General features: G+C 58.2%; 1 protein-coding gene across 2 annotated transcripts in view; it reads left to right on the top strand.

Moving 5' to 3' along the window:
• Positions 1-22,480, top strand: part of NOTCH1 (notch receptor 1) — a 32,833-nt gene extending 10,353 nt beyond the window's left edge. Inside the window, exons 3-34 of one of the 2 annotated variants that reach the window (XM_065737242.1) lie at positions 2,068-2,330; positions 2,785-3,123; positions 5,599-5,721; positions 5,823-6,056; positions 6,149-6,304; positions 6,387-6,572; positions 6,926-7,039; positions 7,658-7,771; positions 8,679-8,912; positions 9,190-9,300; positions 10,001-10,193; positions 10,280-10,425; positions 10,655-10,768; positions 11,572-11,691; positions 11,792-11,944; positions 12,279-12,507; positions 12,629-12,830; positions 12,923-13,076; positions 13,219-13,403; positions 13,550-13,682; positions 13,977-14,234; positions 14,323-14,435; positions 14,822-15,393; positions 16,129-16,557; positions 17,344-17,492; positions 18,112-18,328; positions 18,669-18,759; positions 18,990-19,155; positions 19,832-20,127; positions 20,349-20,496; positions 20,587-20,684; positions 20,904-22,480. In XM_065737242.1, the coding sequence (XP_065593314.1) occupies positions 2,068-2,330; positions 2,785-3,123; positions 5,599-5,721; positions 5,823-6,056; positions 6,149-6,304; positions 6,387-6,572; positions 6,926-7,039; positions 7,658-7,771; positions 8,679-8,912; positions 9,190-9,300; positions 10,001-10,193; positions 10,280-10,425; positions 10,655-10,768; positions 11,572-11,691; positions 11,792-11,944; positions 12,279-12,507; positions 12,629-12,830; positions 12,923-13,076; positions 13,219-13,403; positions 13,550-13,682; positions 13,977-14,234; positions 14,323-14,435; positions 14,822-15,393; positions 16,129-16,557; positions 17,344-17,492; positions 18,112-18,328; positions 18,669-18,759; positions 18,990-19,155; positions 19,832-20,127; positions 20,349-20,496; positions 20,587-20,684; positions 20,904-22,370 (7,507 nt within the window). In that variant the 3' untranslated portion in view covers positions 22,371-22,480. The remainder of the gene's footprint in view (positions 1-2,067; positions 2,331-2,784; positions 3,124-5,598; positions 5,722-5,822; positions 6,057-6,148; positions 6,305-6,386; positions 6,573-6,925; positions 7,040-7,657; positions 7,772-8,678; positions 8,913-9,189; positions 9,301-10,000; positions 10,194-10,279; positions 10,426-10,654; positions 10,769-11,571; positions 11,692-11,791; positions 11,945-12,278; positions 12,508-12,628; positions 12,831-12,922; positions 13,077-13,218; positions 13,404-13,549; positions 13,683-13,976; positions 14,235-14,322; positions 14,436-14,821; positions 15,394-16,128; positions 16,558-17,343; positions 17,493-18,111; positions 18,329-18,668; positions 18,760-18,989; positions 19,156-19,831; positions 20,128-20,348; positions 20,497-20,586; positions 20,685-20,903) is intronic. The other variant, XM_065737243.1, reaches the window with a different exon arrangement.
• The last annotated feature ends 232 nt before the right edge of the window (positions 22,481-22,712 follow it).

Here is a 22,712-nt window from a genome sequence, read left to right as displayed (position 1 = left end):
TGGGGCTCTTTCTGATGCATGTGGTGTGGTGAGAGCTGTGCTGGTCTTAGGAGTGTGTGCCTTGATGCAGCCCCAAACCCTGGCTCTGCAGAAAGCCCCAAAGTGCTCTTTGGGTCCCCTGCCGTCCCAGGTGAGCTCCTTCAATTGAATCACAGAATCATTAAGGTTGGAAAAGACACTAAGACCTCCATGTCCCCCACTGCGTGCGCTGCCCACGTCCCTCAGACTTGCTAACGAAGCTCCCTGCTCGTCACGGCTCGGGGGGACGAGCCTTGCTCCAGGCTGTGAGCTCCCAACACCAAAATTGGAAACGATCCGAGCACTAATTGGGAGGGAGGGCACTCCCTGAGCCCCATCTCAGTGCAGGCGCAGCATCGCCGCTTCCCGCGCTGTCCCAGTGGCTCTTTGTCCCAACACCATTTTTTATTCCCCCTTTTCCTCCTCCCATCTCAGGACCCCCTGACGCCGCCCCATCCGCCGCCAGCGGAGCCCCGGAGGATTGTTTTAAGAAAAAAAGCGTGTGTGGTGCGGGGAGGAGGGGGGTTTAACAGATGACTGCACACACTCAGCACTCCGCCAGCGGCGTGCCTTCGCCCGGCCCCGCACAATGGCCCCACTCAGGCAGCCACGGCCCCGATCCTCGCCGTCCCCATGCAGCCACCCAGAAGCGCCGGCGCCCCGTGCTCGGAGCCACGGGCATCGGGTCCAGGCAGCTGCTGTGCCTCATTAGGATGCACACCTGCTCCCTGCCGCCCTTTGTGTGCCGAGCAGATGCCCTGATTTATTATTATACACATTTTCTTTTTCATTTGGCCTGGATAATGCCGTCTCATTAACTCAAAATGTCTCAGAATCCTGACAAATTCTCACACAATCCGCAACAATGAAATCAGAATTGGGTTAAAAGGGAAGAAAAAAAAAAAGAGAGAGAGAGAGAGAAAAGTAGGGAAGAGGAGAGGGGGAGCAGGGCAGGGATGTGCTCCTCGGGCAGCACGGCGGCTGCGGGTTGTGGCCATGGGAGCCCCGTATCTAGGGTGTGGGATTGCAATCATGGGGGTCCCATGTCCCAGTTTTGAGGTTGTGGTGCCCGTAGGAGGTCTGTGTTGAAGCTTTGAGGTTGTGGTGCCAGTGCGAGCCCCATACCCTCTTACGGGGGTTCTGATGGCTGTGGGAGCCCTGTGCCCTTTGCGGTTGTGGTGGGAGCCCCATGTCCCAGCTTTGGGGTTCTGCTGCCAATGGGAGCCCTGTGTCATGCCTTTGAGGTCCTTGGGCTGTGGTTTGCAGACAAGTACTGTTCCCAGGCTGTGGCTTTCCCCACGCTCCCTGTTCAGGGCATAGAGTGCTGGCACTGCAGGACAGGGCTGCAGCATCGCCCTCTCTGCTGCAGTGCCCAATGCAGAATGGGATGTCCGTGTGGTTTACCCCCGTGCAGCACATCCCCATCCCCATCCCCATGGCTGTGGGTGGCAGATGGTTGAGCCCATGGGCATCACATGGGGACTTTTGACAGGGTCCCCATGCAGAGATACCAGGCTTGGTGAGGATTTATCTTCGGGGAGGACCTCAGGTGCTCTGATCTGAATGTGCCCCACCTGTTAGCAGCCAATGCTCAGCCTGTGTTTCTTCCTGTGTGGCTGAGGTCTGTGGATGCAGAGGGTGAAGAGCAGGGCCGTGGCTGCGGGCAGACAGGAGGGGCTCAGCCTGGGGCTGCTGCAGGGCTCCCCTGCACTGGGACTGGGGGTGTGTGGGGCCGGCACTCCCAGCTCTGCGGGGTGAGCCACGCGTCCCCCCCTGGGCCTGGGTTTCCTCTTCAGTGCAAGGGGAGTGCAAGAAGTGCTTTGGGATGAAAAGCAGGATGCCAGCCCTGGAGATTGTGGTTTTACAAGTCTGTGCAGGCCCCTTGATGGGGGAAGCCTTTGTTGCAGGCGCCTCTTTCATCTTCCTCTCCTCTCAAGGTGCAGCTGAGCCCGGAACCATTGCCAACACAGCATGTGCTCGTGGTGCTGGTACTGAGCGGGCACCCCGATCCCTGCAACGGGTCACACTGATGGCATTTCTCACCCCCAGGTGCAGCAGTGCCCACATGGGTGAGCGGTGCCAGCTGCCCAACCCCTGCTTCAGCTCCCCCTGCAAGAACGCCGGCACCTGCATCCCCACAGTGCGTGGCAGCACCGCCAACTACACCTGCATCTGCCGCCTGGGCTTCACCGATGAGCTCTGCCTGACACCCGTGGACAACGCCTGTCTCAACAACCCCTGCCGCAACGGGGGCACCTGCGACCTGGTGACACTCAGCGAGTACAAGTGCCGCTGCCCCCCGGGCTGGTCAGGTGAGGGGTGGCCCTGCCACAGCGGAACGGGGTGGGATGGGACGGGAGTTGTGCCAGGAAGAGGTTCAGGTGGGATATGAGGACGTGGTGGACTCACTGTCCCTGGAGGTGTTGTGGAGATGTGGCGCTGGGGAATGTGGTTGGTGAGCGTGATATGATGGGTTGGGCTTGGGGACCTGAGGGGGCTTTTCCAAACTGAGTGAATCTGTGATTCAGTGGGATGGGATGGCATGAGCAGTCCTTGCTGAGGGCTACTCCTGGAAAGCCCTGCTGCTGGAGAAGGGCACTGAGTTTTGCTTTGTTAGCGCTGAAGAATGGAGAGCATTGGCAAAGCTGAGCCTGGGAGATGCTCAGCTGAGGGGAATTATTCGCAGCCCCCTGTGGCTCTCGAGGTGGCTTTGTGCCCCAGCACTAAGAGCTGCTCTTTGCATCCTCCTCTTCCCTCCCTCCCCAGGTAAAACCTGCCAGCAGGCCGACCCCTGTGCCTCCAATCCCTGTGCCAACGGGGGCCAGTGCGTCCCCTTTGAAGCCCACTACGTCTGCCGCTGCATGCCTGGCTTCCACGGGGCCAACTGCAAGCAGGACATCAACGAGTGCAACATCTCACCACCCGTCTGCAAGAATGGTGGCAGCTGCACCAACGAGGTGGGCACCTACCAGTGCTCCTGCAAGCCAGCCTACACCGGGCAGAACTGCGAGCACCTCTACGTGCCCTGCAACCCCTCACCCTGCCAGAATGGGGGCACGTGCCGCCAGACCGGGGACACCACCTACGATTGCACCTGTCTGCCAGGTAGGGGCTGCAGGGTGCTCCCTGCAGGGAGGTCTTGGGGTCGATTTGCAGCTCTTTGCCCTTTGTTTTCCCCTCTCTGAGTGCACAGTGCTTCGTGCACGTCACTGCCTGGGGATTGACAAAGCCAAGCGCTGCAGCGCTGTGCTGGATGGCTCTGGGAAGATGTTGGGCAGCTGTGCCTTAAACGGAGAGGTCAGCTGGGGGCTTTTTGTGTGTGATGATTCACCAAAATAGCTCTTCCAAAACAACTGTTTCAGCAGAGGCCCCTGTGCGGATGCTCATATTCCAGAATAAGAGTGCCTTTTTCCGCTTTAGCTTAATCCACTTCCAGAATGGAATTATTGTCCTGGAATAGCTATTTTAGAAAGTTTCCGAGTGCAGATGGGCTTGGGGAAGGGAGACCCTGCCCCTGCTCACTGCTGCTCCCTCCGGTGAGCGCAGGAGGAGCCCAGCCATGCGGGGCAGAGAAATGAAAGGCAGCCTCCAAAATGAAGGGCTTCTGCGGGAGCTCAGTGTTCCCATGGGATCCCCCATCCTCCCTCCTGCCTCACCTCCATGGAGCATCCCTGTGCTGCCATCCCTCTGAGATGGGGATGGGTTCTCCCAGCTGACCAGAGATGTGTCTGCATCCTGGTGCTCGTGTCCAGGTGCCTGCATCAGGTAACTATATCGAGGTGCTCGCATCCAGGCGCCCTGATCCTGGTGCCCAGATCCAGGTATCCACGTCTTGTACCCAAATCCAGGTACACTTATCTTGGTACCCAAATCTGGGTGCCCAAATCTAGGTATCCATACCTCAGGATCCAAATCCAGGTATCCATATCTCCGAACCCAGTCTATATGCCTATATCCAGATACTGACATCTTGGTCCCCGTGGCCCTGTGGGAGCTCCAGCTTCCTCCCACACCTGCTCACCCAAGCTGGAGCGGATTCCTACGCCATCAGCAGCACTGGGGCTGACGTGGGGAAGGCAAGCTGGCACAGCGAGCCCAGAGCCAGCAGCTCCCACGGGCACTGCTCAACGGGAGCAGCATTGCTGCAGGGTCGGGCAGGAGGAGGGTGGCAAGGAGCGGTGCTGGCCTGCCCGCTGCACTGCTGACACTGCACTTCTCCCAGGGTCGGGCACGGCGGGGTGAGGGATCGCCCCGGGGAGCATCACTGCCGCAGGGGGGACCCCGCTGCAGCTGGCAGCTGCTGCCAGGGAATTTGCATGCTGCACCAGCTGGTTTGCCTCCTGTGGATGGCACAGCCCTACGATGGGGCAGGGTGGGTCCTGGGGGTGGAGGGGACATGGGGGTTCTTCAGCAGATCTGCCACAGGGCATGGCTTGTGAGAGGGCTGCATCGGCTGCTGGCAGAGGCACAGGAACCGGGCTGGTGCTGATGATCAGAGTGATTGGTATGCAGCAAAAACAAAGTCTCCTTGTCGTTTCCTGACTGCACCGGGTTTCTGAAAGTTAAACTAATCTTGTCTGCTTTATCGTGCCATCGCCGAGGAGCGTAACCCTGAGTTTGAAGTAATTGCAGTGCTAATTACTCATTCAGGTGGTTCAAAATGAGTTAGTGCTGGTAAGGCAGGCCATTGCTGGTTATTGCTGCTCAGTTTCAGCCCTACTGCTTAAATATGAGACACAAATTATCCACTTGTCTGCTTTGGACTGGTGCAGAGGTTGGTGTGAGTCCTTCCCTGCATGGTGCTGATGTGGCTGATGGTTTCAGGGGCACATCCTGCCCATCCCCACCGCTGAGCAGCATCCCTGTGTTGGTGCCAAGCCCGGAGCAAGGACTAGTGACCAGGGGTTGGGGTGGCAGATGTCCCAGTAAGGGCCGTTTTGCTTCTGCTGCACATGCCGTGGGTGAGGTCAGGTGCTGCACAGTTTCCATGTGTGCTGTGCTATCAGATGGAGGTGATAACATGATCCTGAGCAGCCGGGCTGCGCCAGGAGGAGAGCTGAGATTTGCACCATGCCATGATTCATGCTGTGAGAGGCCTGGAAACAAAGAATTCCCCTCTGGGGGAGACACTAGCAATGAGGCTCTTTAAACGTGAAATTAAAGGGTGATTCAGCTCCGGGTGCCTCGAGCAGCAGTGGGAGCAGCCCCAGTTCATCCCATCCCCAGCACAGTCTCCACTGCTCGGGGTGAGCGTGGCGGGGCCGGGGGCATTGGCACCCTGCACCAAGGATGGGGCTGCTTGCCAGGCTTGGGAGATTGCTCCCTCCTGGGGTAATGTGTGCGTCAGGAATCGGCCCTGCAGGAGGCAGGACGGGGCTGGGGTTGAAACCAGGCTCTGGCTTCAAAGACGTGGGGTGGGGAGCGCCGGCGGGCTGTCTGCCTGCTAACAGCACCTGGCTGCGGGGACAGTGGAGGGGAGGGCACCCCCCCAGTGCTGGGAGCCCTGCTGGGCTATGGGGACAGTGGCACTGGGTGGAGGAATGGCCGCAGAGGGGTTGACACGGTGGCTGTTTTGTGCAGGGTTCGCCGGGCAGAACTGCGAGGAGAACATCGACGACTGTCCAGGGAACAACTGCAGGAATGGGGGCACCTGCGTGGATGGCGTCAACACCTACAACTGCCAGTGCCCACCCGAGTGGACAGGTAGTGCTGGGGGACACGTCCTGCATAGCTAGGTGGTGGACAGAGAGCGGAGGCGCCCATTTGGGCACAAGGAATTGACGGTGCCCCCCGTTCCCTCACAGGTCAGTACTGCACCGAGGACGTGGATGAGTGCCAGCTGATGCCCAACGCCTGCCAGAACGGGGGCACCTGCCACAACAACCACGGCGGCTACAACTGTGTCTGCGTCAATGGCTGGACGGGGGAGGACTGCAGCGAGAACATCGATGACTGTGCCATGGCTGCCTGCTTCCAGGGGGCCACCTGCCACGACCGGGTCGCCTCCTTCTACTGCGAGTGTTCCCATGGTCGCACAGGTGAGGCCGTGTCCCCGCACCGCCCCGTGCTGGTGGTGGCTCTTTGCGTGTCCCCCCTCCCCCCCTCCAGCATCGTGCTGTTTCCCCCACAGGTTTGCTGTGCCACCTGGATGATGCCTGCATCAGCAACCCCTGCAATGAGGGCTCCAACTGCGATACCAACCCCGTCAATGGCAAAGCCATCTGCACGTGTCCTTCGGGTTACATGGGGCCGGCGTGCAACCAGGACGTGGATGAGTGCTCACTCGGTGAGTGTCGTGCCCTGGCACCAAGCAGTTTGCACAGCACAGCAGGGAGAAGCATCCTATAAGCAGCATTTGTGTCTTGCAGGAGCCAACCCCTGCGAGCATGCGGGGAAATGCATCAACACCCAGGGATCCTTCGAGTGCCAGTGTCTGCAGGGCTACTCAGGCCCCCGCTGTGAGATCGATGTCAATGAGTGCCTCTCCAACCCCTGCCAGAATGATGCCACCTGTCTGGACCAGATTGGGGAGTTCCAGTGCATCTGCATGCCCGGTGGGTGGGCACACTGTGCCCTTGGTGTGGGCAGGGGAGGGCTTCATGTGCCCATGAGCCTTGATTTGGGCTGGTAGCCACGAGAGGCTGCTGTGCCTGAGGCTAGCACTGAAAGCCTGTGCAGTGATGGGCAGCTGGGCACCACCAGCCCTCCACACTCTTCCTCTTGCTGGTTTGGGATGGGAAATCCGTGGTGGATGGTCATACAGGAGCTTGTGCATAAGGTCCCATCAGCTGGAGCCTGGGCTGTCCTAGGAAAGGCCAAACACCTTCCTGGTGCCACCTGCCCACCCTGCCATGTTGCACATCAGTCCCATGGCACTGAGCTGATGAGGAACTGGGTCTGTCCACAGGGTATGAGGGCGTCTACTGCGAAATCAACACGGATGAGTGTGCCAGCAGCCCCTGCCTGCACAACGGCAACTGCCTGGATAAGATCAACGAGTTCCACTGCGAGTGCCCCACCGGTACGTGGCACCCCTGGTGCTGGGTACCAGCCCGGGCAGGGCAGAGCCCAACAGTTGGCCACATCCATTGTAGAGCTGCAGCCCTGCAGCAGTGTGGGATGCTCACAGCAAAACCTCACCATGAGTGGCATCCCCATGCGTGCAACGTGGTTGGGCTCAGAGCTGCCACTTGTAGGATTTTCTTGCCATTCCGGCAATGGGTTGAGCCCCATTGCTGCACCAGCCCATGGGAGAGGGAGAGGTGGATTAAAGCCCTCGGCTTTGCACTTGAAAAGGCCCCTCTTTGGGAAGGAGGGCTGGGGCCGGTGGGGGCCTCGCCAGCCACTTTGAATGCTGTGTCAAAGTCAGGGGGTGGAGCGGAGAATGGGGAATGGGGAGACGGTTAATCTGTGAAAGGAGGTTTTGAAGTTCAGAGACTTTGCTCCTCTAGAGATGTAAATAAGATGCTCTCAATGGCGGGTCGCAGCCCTGCATTCAGGGCCCTGCGCAGCCGTCCCCATGGAAACCCGGCGCCCCGGCTGGGATGGCTGGGATGTGGGGGGCCCGGCAGGACCTGTGGGCGGTGGGGAGGGGGTGCTCTGGCTGTTGGTCAGGATGCAACGTCTGTTTCTGTTTCAGGGTTCAATGGGCACCTGTGCCAGTTTGATATTGACGAGTGTGCCAGCACCCCCTGCAAGAATGGGGCCAAGTGCGTGGATGGCCCCAACACGTACAGCTGCGAGTGCACTGAAGGTGAGGCCCCCATGTCCTGGCCACATCTGAGCAGGATGGAGTCACCTTCTGCCCTGTGAAGTGCCATAAAACCACATCATTCAGTTATGAGCAAGGAAAACGCTAATCCACCCAAAACTCACCCCAGATGCTCACTTCCAGCCAGCCCCATAACGAGCCTGGTGCTAACGAGGTGTGGCCCACCACACTCCCCGGTGGTGATGGGGAAGGAAGGAAGGAAGGAATAAAGCTGCCTCTATGGGGATGCAAGGTGCAGGGCTGCGGGGGCTCGCACACCGAAACCCAAGGAGCGATTGCACAGAATGATGACTTGAGCCCTGGTGGCAAACAGTGGCTCTTTTGTGGAGCAGCTCCCGCCAGAAATCTTCCAGCTGAATGGCCTCTAATTAGTGTCTTGCTAATGCCAAGCCCCGATGAAAAGCTGCTATGTGGGCTTGGCGGGGTCTAGTCAAAGCTGTACTTTGTCTTCGGCTCTCCACCCCCAGCCTCATCGAGGAGGGAGCTGGCCAGGAGAATAGGATCTGCTGGGGGGTGGTTATTGAGGGGTGCATGCGCCCGGCCCCCCCCGCACGCTCCGGGATGAGATGCAGGCGAGCGCGGGGCCCCGCTCCTGAGCCGAGGCAACTTAATGCAGGTCATTGTGTGCCCAGGGACAAAGCCTGGGCGCTGAAAGACCCCGTGGCCGGGGGGGGGGCTTCACTGCCCTGTGCCCTGCACCTGGGGGGGTCCCACTGCACTGCTGGAGTGGGTGCGTGCTGCCATGTGCCCGCTTCAGTTGGGCAGGAACACCTCATGTCGTGACCCTGCATCCTGTATCCTCAACCCAGCGTCCTCCATCCTCACTCCAACCTCCACCATCTGCCCCCCAATGTGCTCCGTCCTCACTCTGTGTCTCCCATGGCTCCAGGTTTTTCAGGCGTACACTGTGAGATCGACATTGATGAGTGCAACCCCGACCCGTGCCACTATGGGACGTGCAAGGACAGCATCGCTGCCTTCACCTGCCTCTGCCAGCCCGGCTACACGGGCCACCGCTGCGACATCAACATCAATGAGTGCCAGAGCCAGCCCTGCAGAAACGGGGGGACCTGCCAGGACAGGGACAACGCCTACAACTGCCTGTGCCTCAAGGGGACCACGGGTAAGCAAGGGGAGCGCCTGGTGGCAAGGCACCCATCTCATCTCCGAGCGGGTTCACCACGATGCTCTGGGAGGGCACTGCCCTGATTTTGGGGATGGCCTGGGGCGGGGGTGTCCTCGGCCAGGACGAGTTTGCCCGGTTTAGCGCCCGCACCCCAGCTGGAAGCTGTCTGTGGAGGAGGCTTTGTTGTGGTGCGGGAGCAGCGCCCGTGGGGTTTGTTGTGCCTCGTCAGCAGGGCCGGGGGCACGCTGCTGACACCCCCGCTTTCCTCCTCAAGGGCCCAACTGCGAGATCAACCTGGATGACTGCGCCAGCAACCCCTGCGACTACGGCAAGTGCATCGACAAGATCAACGGCTACGAGTGCACCTGCGAGCCGGGGTACACAGGTGAGAGCTGGGCACGGCCAGGCGAGGACTGGGGCACTGTGAGCAGCCAGGGGGGGCTGAGGTCCCGGGGAGGCTCTGCCCCTGCCTTGGGCACCTGGCGGTGCTGCCACCCCAGCCCCACACCTCCCACTTGTCTGAGCGGGCGATTCCAGCTGGAGCCAAAATCAAAGGCGTTCCAGTGCCGGGAATCTGACTCCCATTGCATCCACTCCCATGGGTATCAGGTTGCTGCCTTGTCTAACTGGTTTGTTTGATCAACGCTGCAAAAAGCGAAGGGCTTTGATAGCAGCAGACCCCGCCGGCTCCCCGCTCGCGGCAGCAAGGGCTGCGGGGCCACGCGGCTCTTTGTGCTCCTGCTTGCCAGGAGCCTTCCATAAAGCCGTCCTTTGTCAGCCACAGCAGGTAGGGTTACAGGCTGAAATGGGCTCCCTCTGATAGTCCCTCCTGAACCACAGGAGCCCACAGCACGGCCCCCTCCCGGCTGCATTGATTTCCCCTCCTGATTGCACCGAGTTAAGCCAGGAGGGCGGTGCAGCGGTGTGAACTCCTCGTACCCCTGAGTCAGGCCTGGCACACGTGTGTGCCCAGAGATCCGAGCCCCTCCGAAGGGGACTGCATGTCCCATGTCCCCAAGAGGCCCTGCACCCTCAGTGCTTTGTCCCTGCTAGAAGTGACACTTTGCTGCTCACCTCCTTCCCAGGGCGCATGTGCAACATCAACATTGACGAGTGTGCCAGCAACCCGTGCCACAATGGGGGTACGTGCAAGGATGGCATCAACGGCTTCACCTGCCTCTGCCCCGAGGGCTTCCACGACCCCAAGTGCCTGTCCGAAGTGAATGAGTGCAACAGCAACCCCTGCATCCACGGGAGGTGCCACGACGGGCTGAACGGGTAGGCTGGGGCATGCACTGCTCTCACCAAAGCACGGTCAGGTGGCACCAAAATCTCTGCTTTACACCCTTTGTTCTTCCCTGAAGTTACCGCTGTGATTGCGACCCAGGCTGGAGCGGGACAAACTGCGACATCAACAATAACGAGTGTGAATCCAATCCCTGCATGAACGGTGGCACCTGCAAGGACATGACCAGCGGTTACATCTGCACCTGCAGGGAGGGGTTCAGCGGTAAGGACGTGGCTGAGGACACTGCCCCGTGCCAGGGGCTGGGTGGGAGCTCCAGGAGGATGTCTCCATGGGCTGGAGGTGTCACTGGAGTCTGGATGGGGATTCCTACTCCAGGAGGGAGTTGGGGACCTTTGGCAGTCTGGCTTGAACTGACAGCAGGAGGTTTTCCGTGCTCCTGACTCCATCCCATCCTGTTTTAAAGCTCTCTTTCCTTTTTTTTTTAACCCAGGACCCAACTGCCAGACCAATATCAATGAATGTGCTTCCAACCCCTGCCTGAACCAAGGCACATGCATCGACGATGTGGCTGGCTACACCTGCAACTGCCTCCTGCCCTACACAGGTGAGGGGGCAGGAGGCCCCCAGCTCTCCCTTAGGGCTGCAAACAGATCCTTCTTCTCCAGGTCTCCCACCGTGCTCCATCTCCCTGTGCTGCAGCACAGCTGGAGGAAACTCAGAGGAGCACTGAGGAGCAGCCAGGCAGAGCTTCCTCGTCTTCTTCCTCTGGCAGAGAGGGCAGAGGCACTGGGAACCCACTCCACTGTGGTGGGGGCCTTGTTGGTTCTCCCACCCTGGTGTCCTGGGCTGGAAAAAGCAGTCCGAGGCCGCAGGGCCAGGCAATTCTGCTGAGCTGATTCCTGTTTGCCGTCCTCTCGCTTCCGCTCGCACAGAGCAGCAGCCAGAGCACAATAGCAGGAAGCCATGAGCTGTTTCCTGCCTTCAGCAGTGGCCATAGAAACCCCTGGGGGGGGGGAGGGACGGGGGTAGGGCAAGAGGGGGGGGGAAGGCTCTGGAAAATAGCAAAGGGCAGTTCAGGAGATACTGGCTGACAGAGAAGATAAGGGTTTCGGAGGGAATGTGTCCCTTGGCTGGATGTAAACAGGAAAAGCGATGGAGAGGGAGGGGGGGAAAGACACCCTGAGCAGCACTTCCTTTCCAGAGGAAACGTGCAGCCCTCTAACGAGGCCCAGATTGCAGGGGTTTAAAGATATGTGGGGGGTCATGGGTCATAGAGATCGAGGAGAGGGCCCTGGGTGGACAGCCCAGGCCCTGCTATAGGGCAGGAAGCAGGCGGAGGGCAGATGGAGCCTGCTTGGTCACCGCTGTCCCTTGGGAGGTGGTCAGCAGGCACCTGTCCCTGTGCAGGAGCCACCTGTGAGGACGTGCTGGCCCCCTGTGCTGGCGGCCCCTGCAAGAACGGCGGCGAGTGCCGGGAGTCAGAGGACTACAAGAGGTTCTCGTGCAGCTGCCCGCCGGGCTGGCAAGGTGGGGTGAGGCTGCTGCTGAGCCTGGGGCACGGCATCGAGCCCCGCTGCTTCTGCCAGTGCCCCCCAGCTCATGTGGTCCCCGTCCTGCTGTCCTTCAGGCCAGACGTGCGAGATTGACATCAATGAATGTGTGAAGAGCCCCTGCCGCAACGGGGCCACGTGCCAGAACACCAACGGGAGCTACCGCTGCCTGTGCCGGGCGGGCTTCGCCGGCCGCAACTGCGACACCGACATCGACGACTGCCAGCCCAGTAAGAGCCGAGGGCAAGCAGTGCTGTGTGTGCCCCGGGGCTGGGTCAGCCTCCCCGTGCTCAGAAAGCTGTGTTTCCATGGGGGTCCAGGCCTGTCGGGCTTTGGGAACGTCTCAGCCCTGTCCCCCATGGGGTTGCGTCAGTGTAGGCAGGTGGTGGCTGGCAGGAAGGAGGCTGGGGGGGACGGTGACGCGCAGGCAGTGAGCAAGTGTGTCCCATGTGCCTTGTGCCTTCCCAGCTGGGGCTGGGCTGGCTTCTGTCCCATCCTTCTGTGTGTGGGGATAACACCAGGGTCGGACCTGTTGCATCTAATGCACACGTGCCCCGTTCCCAGATCCGTGCCACAACGGTGGCTCCTGCTCAGACGGCATTGGCACGTTCTTCTGCGAGTGCCTGGCTGGCTTCCGTGGGCTGAAGTGTGAGGAGGACATCAACGAGTGTGCCAGCAACCCCTGCAAGAATGGGGCCAACTGCACTGACTGTGTCAACAGTTACACCTGCACCTGTCCCTCCGGCTTCAGCGGCATCCACTGCGAGAACAACACGCCAGACTGCACTGAGAGGTACTGCCAGCGTAGGGCTGGGGTCCCTGGGTGGGTTTGGAGGGGTTTTGGGACTGGTGTCCAGTATTGAGAGCACCAGCCATGGGGGTGACTCATGAGGATGTGATGTTTGTGCTCCCAGCTCCTGCTTCAATGGGGGAACCTGCGTGGATGGCATCAATACCTTCACCTGCCTCTGTCCGTCCGGCTTCACGGGCAGCTACTGCGAGCACAACATCAATGAGTGCGACTCCAAGCCCTGCCTGAACGGGGGCACATGTCAGGACAGCTATGGGACGTACAAGTGCACCTGTCCCCAGGGATACACTGGGCTCAACTGCCAGGTAGTGAGAAGATTCCAGGGTTGCAGTCTTGGGGCTGCATCCTACTGATGCCTCTCCGGGTCTTGACATCCTCTCTTGCTTTTTCTGCACAGAACTTGGTGCGCTGGTGTGACTCCTCGCCCTGCAAAAATGGGGGCAAGTGCTGGCAGACCAACAACCTGTACCGCTGCGAGTGCAACAGTGGCTGGACAGGGCTGTACTGTGACGTCCCCAGCGTGTCCTGCGAGGTGGCTGCAAAGCAGCAAGGTACATCCCTGCCACCCTTCCCTGCAGCTGTGCACAGCCTGGGGTTCCCCGGGTTTCCCAAGGGTTGTTGTCACCGTGGTGGGACGTGCTGTTTCCCTTGGGTGTCACTGAGGTCCCCGCATCCCATTGCTCTCCCTGGCAGGTATCGACGTTGCTCATCTCTGCAGGAACTCGGGGCTGTGCGTGGACAGTGGCAACACGCACTTCTGCCGCTGCCAGGCCGGCTACACCGGCAGCTACTGTGAGGAGCAGGTGGATGAGTGCTCCCCGAACCCCTGCCAGAACGGGGCCACCTGCACGGACTACCTGGGGGGCTATTCCTGTGAGGTGGGAGCTGCTCTCTCGTGTTGGCCTCTTTCTGGGGGTTGTGGTCACTCAGGGGGATTGGGAATAGTTTGGGTGTTTGGGTGTCCTGTGCACTGTGCAGAGGTTGGGTGAAGGTCTCTGACAGCTCTCCTCTCCCCTCCTCGCAGTGCGTGGCTGGTTATCACGGAGTTAACTGCTCAGAGGAGATCAATGAGTGCTTGTCCCACCCATGCCAGAATGGAGGAACCTGCATCGATCTCATCAATACCTACAAATGCTCCTGCCCCAGAGGAACTCAAGGTAAATTAATTCCCCAGGCTGGGGCATTAGCGGGTGGAATGCAGATATCCTTGGTATCTGCTCATTAGCTGCAGAAGCAAATGCAGCAATAGAGGATTGCGTGTGCTGGCGGGCTCAGCCATCAAGGCCACGCAGCCTTGGGCACGAGCTGCATGGGCCGCATGCTTCCCGCTGAGCGGTGGCTCAGACTGCCATTGAGTTGGTCAGGCTCAGCCCCTTCACCGGGCACGAGGGACCTCCAAGCCCCCCGATACTGTTTGATGAGCTGTGTGGGTTGTTCCCCCATTTCTCTAGGGGTGCACTGTGAGATCAATGTGGATGACTGCAGCCCTTTCTTTGATCCCGTCACCCTGGGGCCCAAGTGCTTTAACAATGGCAAGTGCACGGATCGGGTAGGTGGCTACAGCTGCATCTGCCCCCCTGGCTTTGTAGGGGAGCGCTGCGAGGGAGACGTCAACGAGTGCCTCTCCAACCCCTGCGACGCGCGCGGCACCCAGAACTGCGTGCAGAGGGTCAATGACTACAAATGCGAGTGCCGGCCCGGCTACGCAGGTGAGCCAGGCAGCGGGAGGGCACACAGAGCACCCCGAGCACCTCACGTGCCCTGCTCTGCTCCTCACACCCTCCTGTCCCTCCCCAGGGCGTCGCTGCGACACCGTGGTGGATGGCTGCAAGGGCAAACCCTGCAGGAATGGGGGAACGTGTGCTGTGGCCAGCAACACCGGCCGTGGCTTCATCTGCAAGTGCCCCCCGGTAGGTTCCCACTGTGCTCCTGCTCTGAGCACGGGGATGTCAGCCCCTTCCATTGGGAGGAGAATCCACGCATCCCAGCCTTCCTCGCCTGCTGAGTCGGGGAGGAGCAGGAGGGTCAGTGCTGTGGGGGTGACAGCTGGCTCTGTGGGGCATGGATGATGTGGATGGTGGTTCGTGGGACGGGCAGAGATGGAGAAGAGCTCCCTTTGCTTTCAGGGGGTTGCTCCCATGGGGTTGGTGTTGTAGGTGATCTATGGCGAGTTTCAGAGGCGGCACCACAGCTGTGCCCTGAGACTCAAAGCGTTTGGGCTGAGTTTCCCAGCGCACACGCGTGGATCGGGACGTAGGTCTCAGTGACTGACCCCTCTGTGCTGTCCCCTCCCCAGGGCTTCGTGGGTGCCACCTGCGAGAACGACTCCCACACCTGCGGGACCCTGCACTGCCTGAACGGTGGCACCTGCATCTCCATGCACAAGAGCTCCAAGTGCGTGTGCGCAGCGGCCTTCACGGGCCCCGAGTGCCAGTACCCGGCCAGCAGCCCCTGCATCTCCAACCCCTGCTACAACGGGGGCACCTGCGAGTTCCTCAGCGACGCCTCCCCTTACTACCACTGCAACTGCCCCGCCAACTTCAACGGCCTCAACTGCCACATCCTCGACTTCGATTTCCAAGGCGGCTTCGGGCAGGACATCATCCCCCCCAAAATTGAGGAGAAGTGTGAGATCGCCGTCTGCGCGGGCTACGCCGGCAACAAGATCTGCGACGGGAAGTGCAACAACCACGCGTGCGGCTGGGACGGCGGGGACTGCTCGCTCAACTTCAACGACCCCTGGAAGAACTGCTCGCAGTCCCTGCAGTGCTGGAAGTACTTCAACGACGGCAAATGCGACTCGCAGTGCAACAACGCGGGCTGCCTGTACGATGGGTTTGACTGCCAGAAGTACGAGGGGCAGTGCAAGTGAGTGACTCGTTGGTCCTCTAGCTTTAAAGCTGTGAGTGCTGCAGTCGTTCTGGCTGTATCTTTGTCCCCTTCTCCTGCTCGTAGGGCTGCATCTCAAGTCCCCGTGGTTCCCCGTGGTCCTACAGAGTTCTGTGCTCTCTCTGATTGGCTTTGCTGCCCTGACCTGTATCGTGCCACAGGTGTGGATGTGGCGACCAGCAGTAGTGGCACGGTGTGGTTCAGTGTAGGGAAGGCCAGCCAGGAAGCGTGGTGACGTGAGCATCCAGGCACATAGCGAGCATTGCCTGTGTAACAGCAGGGACTTGCTCCCAGGTTCCTGCACCAATTCTAATCTGAGTAACTGTTCTGTGTCCTCGTGTCTTCTCTGAGTCACAGCAGTTTGTCACTTCCATCTAAAATGAGGCTTGTAATGTAACTCGCAGCACTTTGTCCCTGCTCTCTGGCATCTAAACTGTGACTTATGACACAACAGCTGCTATCTTTCACCTCTTAGATGAGCACTTCACCATGCTGCGTGGCACGATTGCCTTCCATGTCAACTGGTCCCATATCCATTAAGATAAATAATATTTACACAGAAGAGAGCTCTTTGGGAAGCACAAACTGCTTTCTTAGCAATAATCATAGACTCATAAAATCATTAAGGCTTGACTGCTAAGTCCAACTGCTGACCCATAACACGCACAGCTCCTAGCCTAACTTATTCCTCTGCCTTTCTTCCCTTCTGCCCAGCCCTCTGTACGACCAGTACTGTAAGGACCACTTCTCAGATGGTCACTGCGACCAGGGCTGTAATAACTTTGAGTGTGAGTGGGACGGGCTGGACTGTGCAAACAACATGCCCGAGAAGCTGGCGGATGGCACGCTGGTGGTGGTGGTCCTCATCACCCCCGAGAACCTGAAGAACAACTCCTTCAACTTCCTGCGGGAGCTGAGCCGCGTGCTGCACACCAACGTCGTCTTCAAGAAGAACGCCAAGGGAGAGTACATGATCTTCCCTTACTATGGCAACGAGGAGGAGCTGAAGAAGCACTACATCAAGAGGTCCACGGAGGACTGGGCAGATATGTCCAGCGCTGTCATCAACAAAGTGAAGAGCAGCCTGTACTCACGGGCTGGCCGGAGGCAGAAGAGAGAGCTGGATCAGATGGACATCAGAGGGTAAGGGGACCAGAGGGCGCCTCTGTCACAGAGCAGGGTTGCTTTTGTGTGTAGATAATCCTAACACAGATTCACAGAACTGTTAAAATTGGGAAAGCCCTCTCAGATCCCCCAACCCCAGCCCATCCCATCCCACCATACTCCCCTGACCATGTCCCTCAGTGCCACGTCTGCGTGGTTCTGGTACACCTCCAGGGATGGTGTCTGCCTCACTTCCCTGTGCCAGTGCTCCACCACTTTTTTGGAGAAGAAATTTTTCCTAATTCCCAACCTGAACCTCCCAGCACAGTGCTGCAGGGCTCCCACGCTGGGTGTTGTTGAGCAGGGGGGGCTGGCCTGGCCGATGTCTGCTCGCAGGAAGGCACTGGGCTAAGCCTCAGGTTCTCCCTGGGAAATGCTTCCAAGAGCTTTGTTGTAAAACTCAATCGCTGCAGACTGTGTTTGGAGCTCTTTTGTATAAACATATAGATCTGACCTTCCCTCTCCATGGACTCAATCAAAAGTCAACAAAACCAGAGGAGTTTGAGCAGCGAAACTGATGCGAAAGATCTTAAGGCTCTGAAACAGCATTATTTACAGTATTGTAGAGTCTGGGTAGTTTCAGAGCATCGTGCAGCAGGCTGCCTCACATTCCCGTAGATAAGGAGTCAGGCTTTGCAGTGCTCATGGAGGCAGATCCAATAGACCACCAGAGGGGGCACAGAAGAGGGAGGAGATGGGCTCGCAGCTCTTGCTGCCCTTCGGGGTGATGGTGGTCCTTGTTTCCCATTGACTCTTCTCTCGCAGATCCATCGTCTACTTGGAAATTGACAACAGGCAGTGCATCCAGTCATCCTCCCAGTGCTTCCAGAGTGCGACCGACGTGGCAGCCTTCCTGGGGGCCTTGGCCTCCCTTGGCAACCTGAACATTCCCTACAAAATAGAGGCCGTCAAGAGTAAGTGCAGCTGATGAGAGCCTGAAACTTCCCCACCTCGTCTGCGCTCGGTGATCGGTCTGCTGGCTCAGGTGCCACATTTGAGTGCAGTCTGGTTTAATAACCCCAGGTCTTTTTATTCCTTTAAGTCTGTTTTTTGAAAACAGTAACAAAGGTGTTGATGATTTTTGTTTATTCCAGGTTTATTTCAAAATCATTATCACTATAAAAGTTAAAAAAAAAAAAACACAAAAAAAACACAACCCCGTGCAGCCCAACCAGCTCCAATCAATGAGTGACATGCAAGGAGTTGAAGTTTGTATCTTGAAAATCCCCCCTAAATCCTTTTGTCTTAACAGCTCAATGCAAGCGCAATGATTTGAAGTTTGCTAATCCTTTTCCTTAAAGGAGAAAAAAGTAAAGCTGTCTCCTGATGCAGGCTGGCTTGCGCAGCGGAGAATGTGCCGATAGTTTGCAATTCTGATTAATAGCGTATAAAAATGACCTTATTTTGGGAGGGGGCTGATTTAGATCAGCCTTAGGTACCTTTATTAACTAAATTTGCTTCATTTCCACTCTGTCACTCGTTTGCTATGCAGCTTCATGTCTCAGCATCTCTCTGTGCCCCACTGCTCTCCAGGTGAGACGGCGGAGCCCGCGAGGAACTCCCAGCTGTATCCTATGTACGTGGTGGTGGCTGCACTGGTCTTGCTTGCTTTCATTGGAGTGGGAGTGCTGGTGTCCCGCAAGCGGCGCAGGGAGCATGGACAGCTCTGGTTCCCAGAGGGCTTCAAAGTGACAGAGTCGAGCAAGAAGAAGCGCAGAGAACCGCTTGGGGAAGATTCCGTTGGACTGAAGTGAGTAATGGGTTTGGTATCTGTTGGGCACAGCAGAGTGGGGCTGTTCGGGGGCTCTTCTGAACGGTCTCATCAGGTGTGTTCTCCAGGGTATCGTGGTGGAGTGGTGGGGAGGAGAAAAGTGGGGTTTAGTGGTGTTCCGCATTGGGAAAACCGTACTTCAGTTTGGAGGTTTCTTAATGCTTCTTGGTCCATTGGCTCTTGGGAAAGTATGAAAGGCACTTCAAGGGGAAGTCCTGACAATCAGCCTCGTTGATTCTTCTGTGCACGTATAAAGCACAGCCATCGTGTATCAGTCCCTGCAGAGGAACTGATTTTTGCTATGGTTTTATTTTCAAAGACCCCTCAAAAATGCTTCCGACGGCACACTGATGGACGACAACCAAAATGAGTGGGGTGACGAGGAGACCCTGGACACCAAGAAGTTCAGGGTAAGCTGCTTGCAGGGTTTCCTTTCTGTGCTACAACAGCCGCTCTCTGGACTGTGGCATGGAAAGAACAGGGCTCCATGGAAAGCAGCACACAAGATGTCCCTTGGGGCTTTCCGAGGCTGCTTTCTAAACCTGCTTGCATTGCAAACACACCCGTGCAGCTTGCAGAACTTGCTGCCTTGCAGCTCAGCTCCCTCATCCCACGCTCAGCCCTTGTTGTTGTCCCTCAGTTCGAGGAGCAAGCGATGCTGCCCGACACGGACGACCAGACGGACCACAGGCAGTGGACTCAGCAGCACCTGGACGCTGCCGACCTCCGCATCTCCTCCATGGCCCCTACCCCTCCTCAGGGTGAGATCGATGCAGACTGCATGGATGTCAACGTACGAGGTCCTGGTAAGGCTCTTTGCCTTCTCTTTGTGGCTCATCTTAAATCCTCGCTGCCTGCGGATGGGCAGTCCCAGAGCTCCCATCTCTTGTTTTTAACGTGCTGTCCATGCCCTCTTAGCCTCATGTCACAGTCACTGCTCACGCCTCTGCATGGCACAGTTGCTGTTCTGCATGAGACACTCTGCCAAATATTGCTTGCCACAAGATCTCTATTTAATCACAGAGGGGGAAATCAGAGGATACAGAACTATTAAATCACCCCGCTTCTCCCCTGCCCTTGGGTTGGAAGGGGCCTTTTAATGATTGTCCACTTCCAAACTGCTCACTTCATGATCTTCTTCCCAAGCTTTTGGCTGTATTAATAGCAAAAAAACACAAACCCTGTCTTCTGAAATAATGAAAATAGCTAAGGCTGTGCTGCACCACACTGAAATCTGCAGCCCTCCGTATTGATCGCACCCGGCATGTCAGTGTGCCAGCAGGAAAACCAGTGAGTGGTGAGAGAGCCACAGAGGAATTTCACATCCATATCAGAGGAAGGGTATTCGTGTTTGATGTGCAGAAGCAGTCAGGAACTCGGTCTGTGTGCACTCAGGGGAATAAGCATCGACTGCAGACAGAGCTGAGCGTTACGGGAGCGGAGCGAGCCTCTTCTCACCCATCTCCCCCCCGTGCTTTTCAGATGGCTTCACGCCCCTCATGATCGCCTCGTGCAGCGGAGGAGGGCTGGAGACGGGCAACAGCGAGGAGGAGGACGATGCTCCCGCAGTCATCTCGGATTTCATCTACCAAGGAGCCAGCTTGCACAACCAGACCGACCGCACCGGGGAGACCGCGCTGCACCTGGCCGCCCGCTACTCGCGCTCCGACGCCGCCAAGCGCCTGCTGGAGGCCAGTGCTGATGCAAACATTCAGGATAACATGGGCAGGACCCCTCTGCACGCTGCTGTCTCTGCTGATGCCCAAGGAGTCTTCCAGGTAATGGGTCCTTCCACTGCTGTGTTCGTCCTGAGTGTTGGGTCAGAGGTGGATGGGCCCCGGGCAGCTTCATCCAGTGGGTGGCAACCGTCCCACAGCAGGGCTTGGGACTGGGTGGGCTTAAGCTCCTTTCTGTGGCAGCCCCCAGGAGGGGCTCGTGAGCTCTGGGTGGCTCTGGGGTCTGTCCAACCTAATATCTGTGCTTCCTCTGGCTGGGGCAGATCCTGATAAGGAACAGGGCGACTGATCTCGATGCTCGAATGCACGACGGGACGACCCCACTGATCTTGGCTGCTCGTTTGGCTGTGGAGGGGATGCTGGAGGACCTCATCAACTGCCACGCGGATGTCAACGCTGTGGATGATCTGGGTACAGTGGGCGGCTAAAGAAGAGGAGGGCTGCTTTATTAGTCCCCTTCCCACTCACTAATTCTTGCTGTGTTTCCTGGCCTTCCTGTAGGCAAGTCAGCACTGCACTGGGCAGCTGCTGTGAACAATGTCGAAGCCGCTGTCGTCCTCCTGAAGAACGGTGCCAATAAGGACATGCAAAACAATAAGGTAAGGCCTTCGGGGCTGACCAGTGGGGCACAGAAATAAGTCTTTGGGCACTGTGTTAAAAGACAGTTTGAGCCTGCAATACAACACTGCCTGGCACTGTTGCTCTGCCGTGACTCTGGGTGTGGGGTTTGGTGTTCAGGGTTACGCTGTATGCAGTGCTGTGTAAGGGAAGCAGTGGAAAATATGCGAGCGTGGACCTAACGACCTCTGGATTTCTAGGAGGAGACCCCGCTGTTCCTCGCTGCCAGAGAAGGGAGCTACGAAACAGCCAAGGTCCTCCTGGACCACTTTGCCAACCGTGACATCACGGACCACATGGACCGGCTGCCGCGGGACATCGCTCAGGAGCGCATGCACCACGACATCGTGCGGCTGCTGGATGAGTACAACCTGGTGCGGAGCCCCCCGCTGCACAGCGGCCCTCTCGGGGCCCCCACGCTGTCCCCACCACTCTGCTCCCCCAGCAGTTACATCGGCAACCTGAAGCCGGCCGTGCAGGGCAAGAAGGCCAGGAAGCCGAGCACCAAGGGCCTGAGCTGCAACGGCAAGGATTCCAAAGACCTGAAAGCCCGGAGGAAGAAATCACAAGATGGAAAAGGCTGTCTGCTCGACAACTCCAGCGTGCTGTCCCCGGTGGACTCCCTGGAGTCGCCCCACGGGTACCTGTCCGACGTCGCCTCCCCTCCACTGATGACTTCTCCGTTCCAGCAGTCCCCTTCCATGCCTCTGAACCACCTGCCGGGCATGCCCGATGCCCACATGAGCATCAACCACCTCAACATGGCAGGGAAGCAGGAGATGGCCCTGGGCGGCTCTGGCAGGATGGCCTTCGAGGCGGTGCCTCCACGCCTCTCACACCTCCCTGTCTCCAGCCCCAGCACGGCGATGAGCAACGCCCCGATGAGTTTCTCTGTCGGAGGAGCTGCCGGGCTGAGCGGGCAGTGCGAGTGGCTGAGCCGGCTGCAGAGTGGCATGGTGCAGAACCAGTACAACGCCATGCGGGGCGGCATGCAGCCGGGCACGCACCAGCAGGCACAGAACCTGCAGCATGGCATGATGAGCTCCCTGCACAACGGGCTGCCCAGCACCAGCCTGTCGCAGATGATGAGCTACCAGGCCATGCCCAGCACCCGGCTGGGCTCTCAACCCCACCTGCTGCAGAACCAGCAGATGCAGCAGATGCAGCAGCCCGGCATGCAGCAGCCCAGCATGCAGCCGCAGCCCGGCATGCAGCAGCCCCAACAGCAGCCTCAGCAGCAGCCGCAGCAGCACCACAACCCCGGCTCCAACACCGGCAGCCACATGGGCCAGAATTTCCTCGGTACTGAGCTGAGCCAGCCCGACATGCAGCCGGTGAGCAGCGGCGCCATGGCGGTGCACACCATCCTGCCCCAAGATTCACAGCTGCTGCCCACCTCTCTGCCGTCCTCCCTCGCGCAGCCCATGACCACCACGCAGTTCCTGACCCCCCCTTCCCAGCACAGCTACTCCTCCCCGTTGGACAACACCCCGAGCCACCAGCTCCAGGTGCCCGACCACCCTTTCCTCACACCCTCTCCGGAGTCTCCAGACCAGTGGTCGAGCTCCTCGCCCCACTCCAACGTGTCTGACTGGTCCGAGGGCATCTCCAGCCCCCCCACCAGCATGCAGTCGCAGATGGGACACATCCCCGAGGCCTTCAAGTGAGACCCAGTGGGGCTCAGGGACCACAGCCACACAGACAGCTTTTTGTTGTTGTTTTCGAACAGGACGCTGGATGCTTTTATTAAAGGATCCTTTTTTAAAAAAAAAAAAAATACGTTTTTATACAAAAGTTAAAGAAAAAAAAAAAGACGAATTAATTTTCTTTTTCCCTTTTTTTTTTAGTATTTATTTATGTACTTTTTATTTTACACGAGAACACTGCCTTTTTTTATTTATACGTTCTGTTGTTAAGGACTCAGTGTGAGACATCAGTCATGGAATCGATAAAATTAGGTCTTTATGGGACGTTCAGTTTTGTGGGGGGGGTTCGTTGTGCTGGTTTGA

The sequence above is a fragment of the Cyrtonyx montezumae genome, unplaced genomic scaffold (genome assembly GCF_038088225.1).
Source record: "Cyrtonyx montezumae isolate F1298 unplaced genomic scaffold, pur_monq_1.0 scaffold_20, whole genome shotgun sequence".
Lineage (NCBI taxonomy): Eukaryota > Metazoa > Chordata > Aves > Galliformes > Odontophoridae > Cyrtonyx > Cyrtonyx montezumae.
The sequence above is the reverse complement of the archived record's forward strand: the minus strand, read 5'-3'. Positions and strand labels throughout refer to the sequence as shown.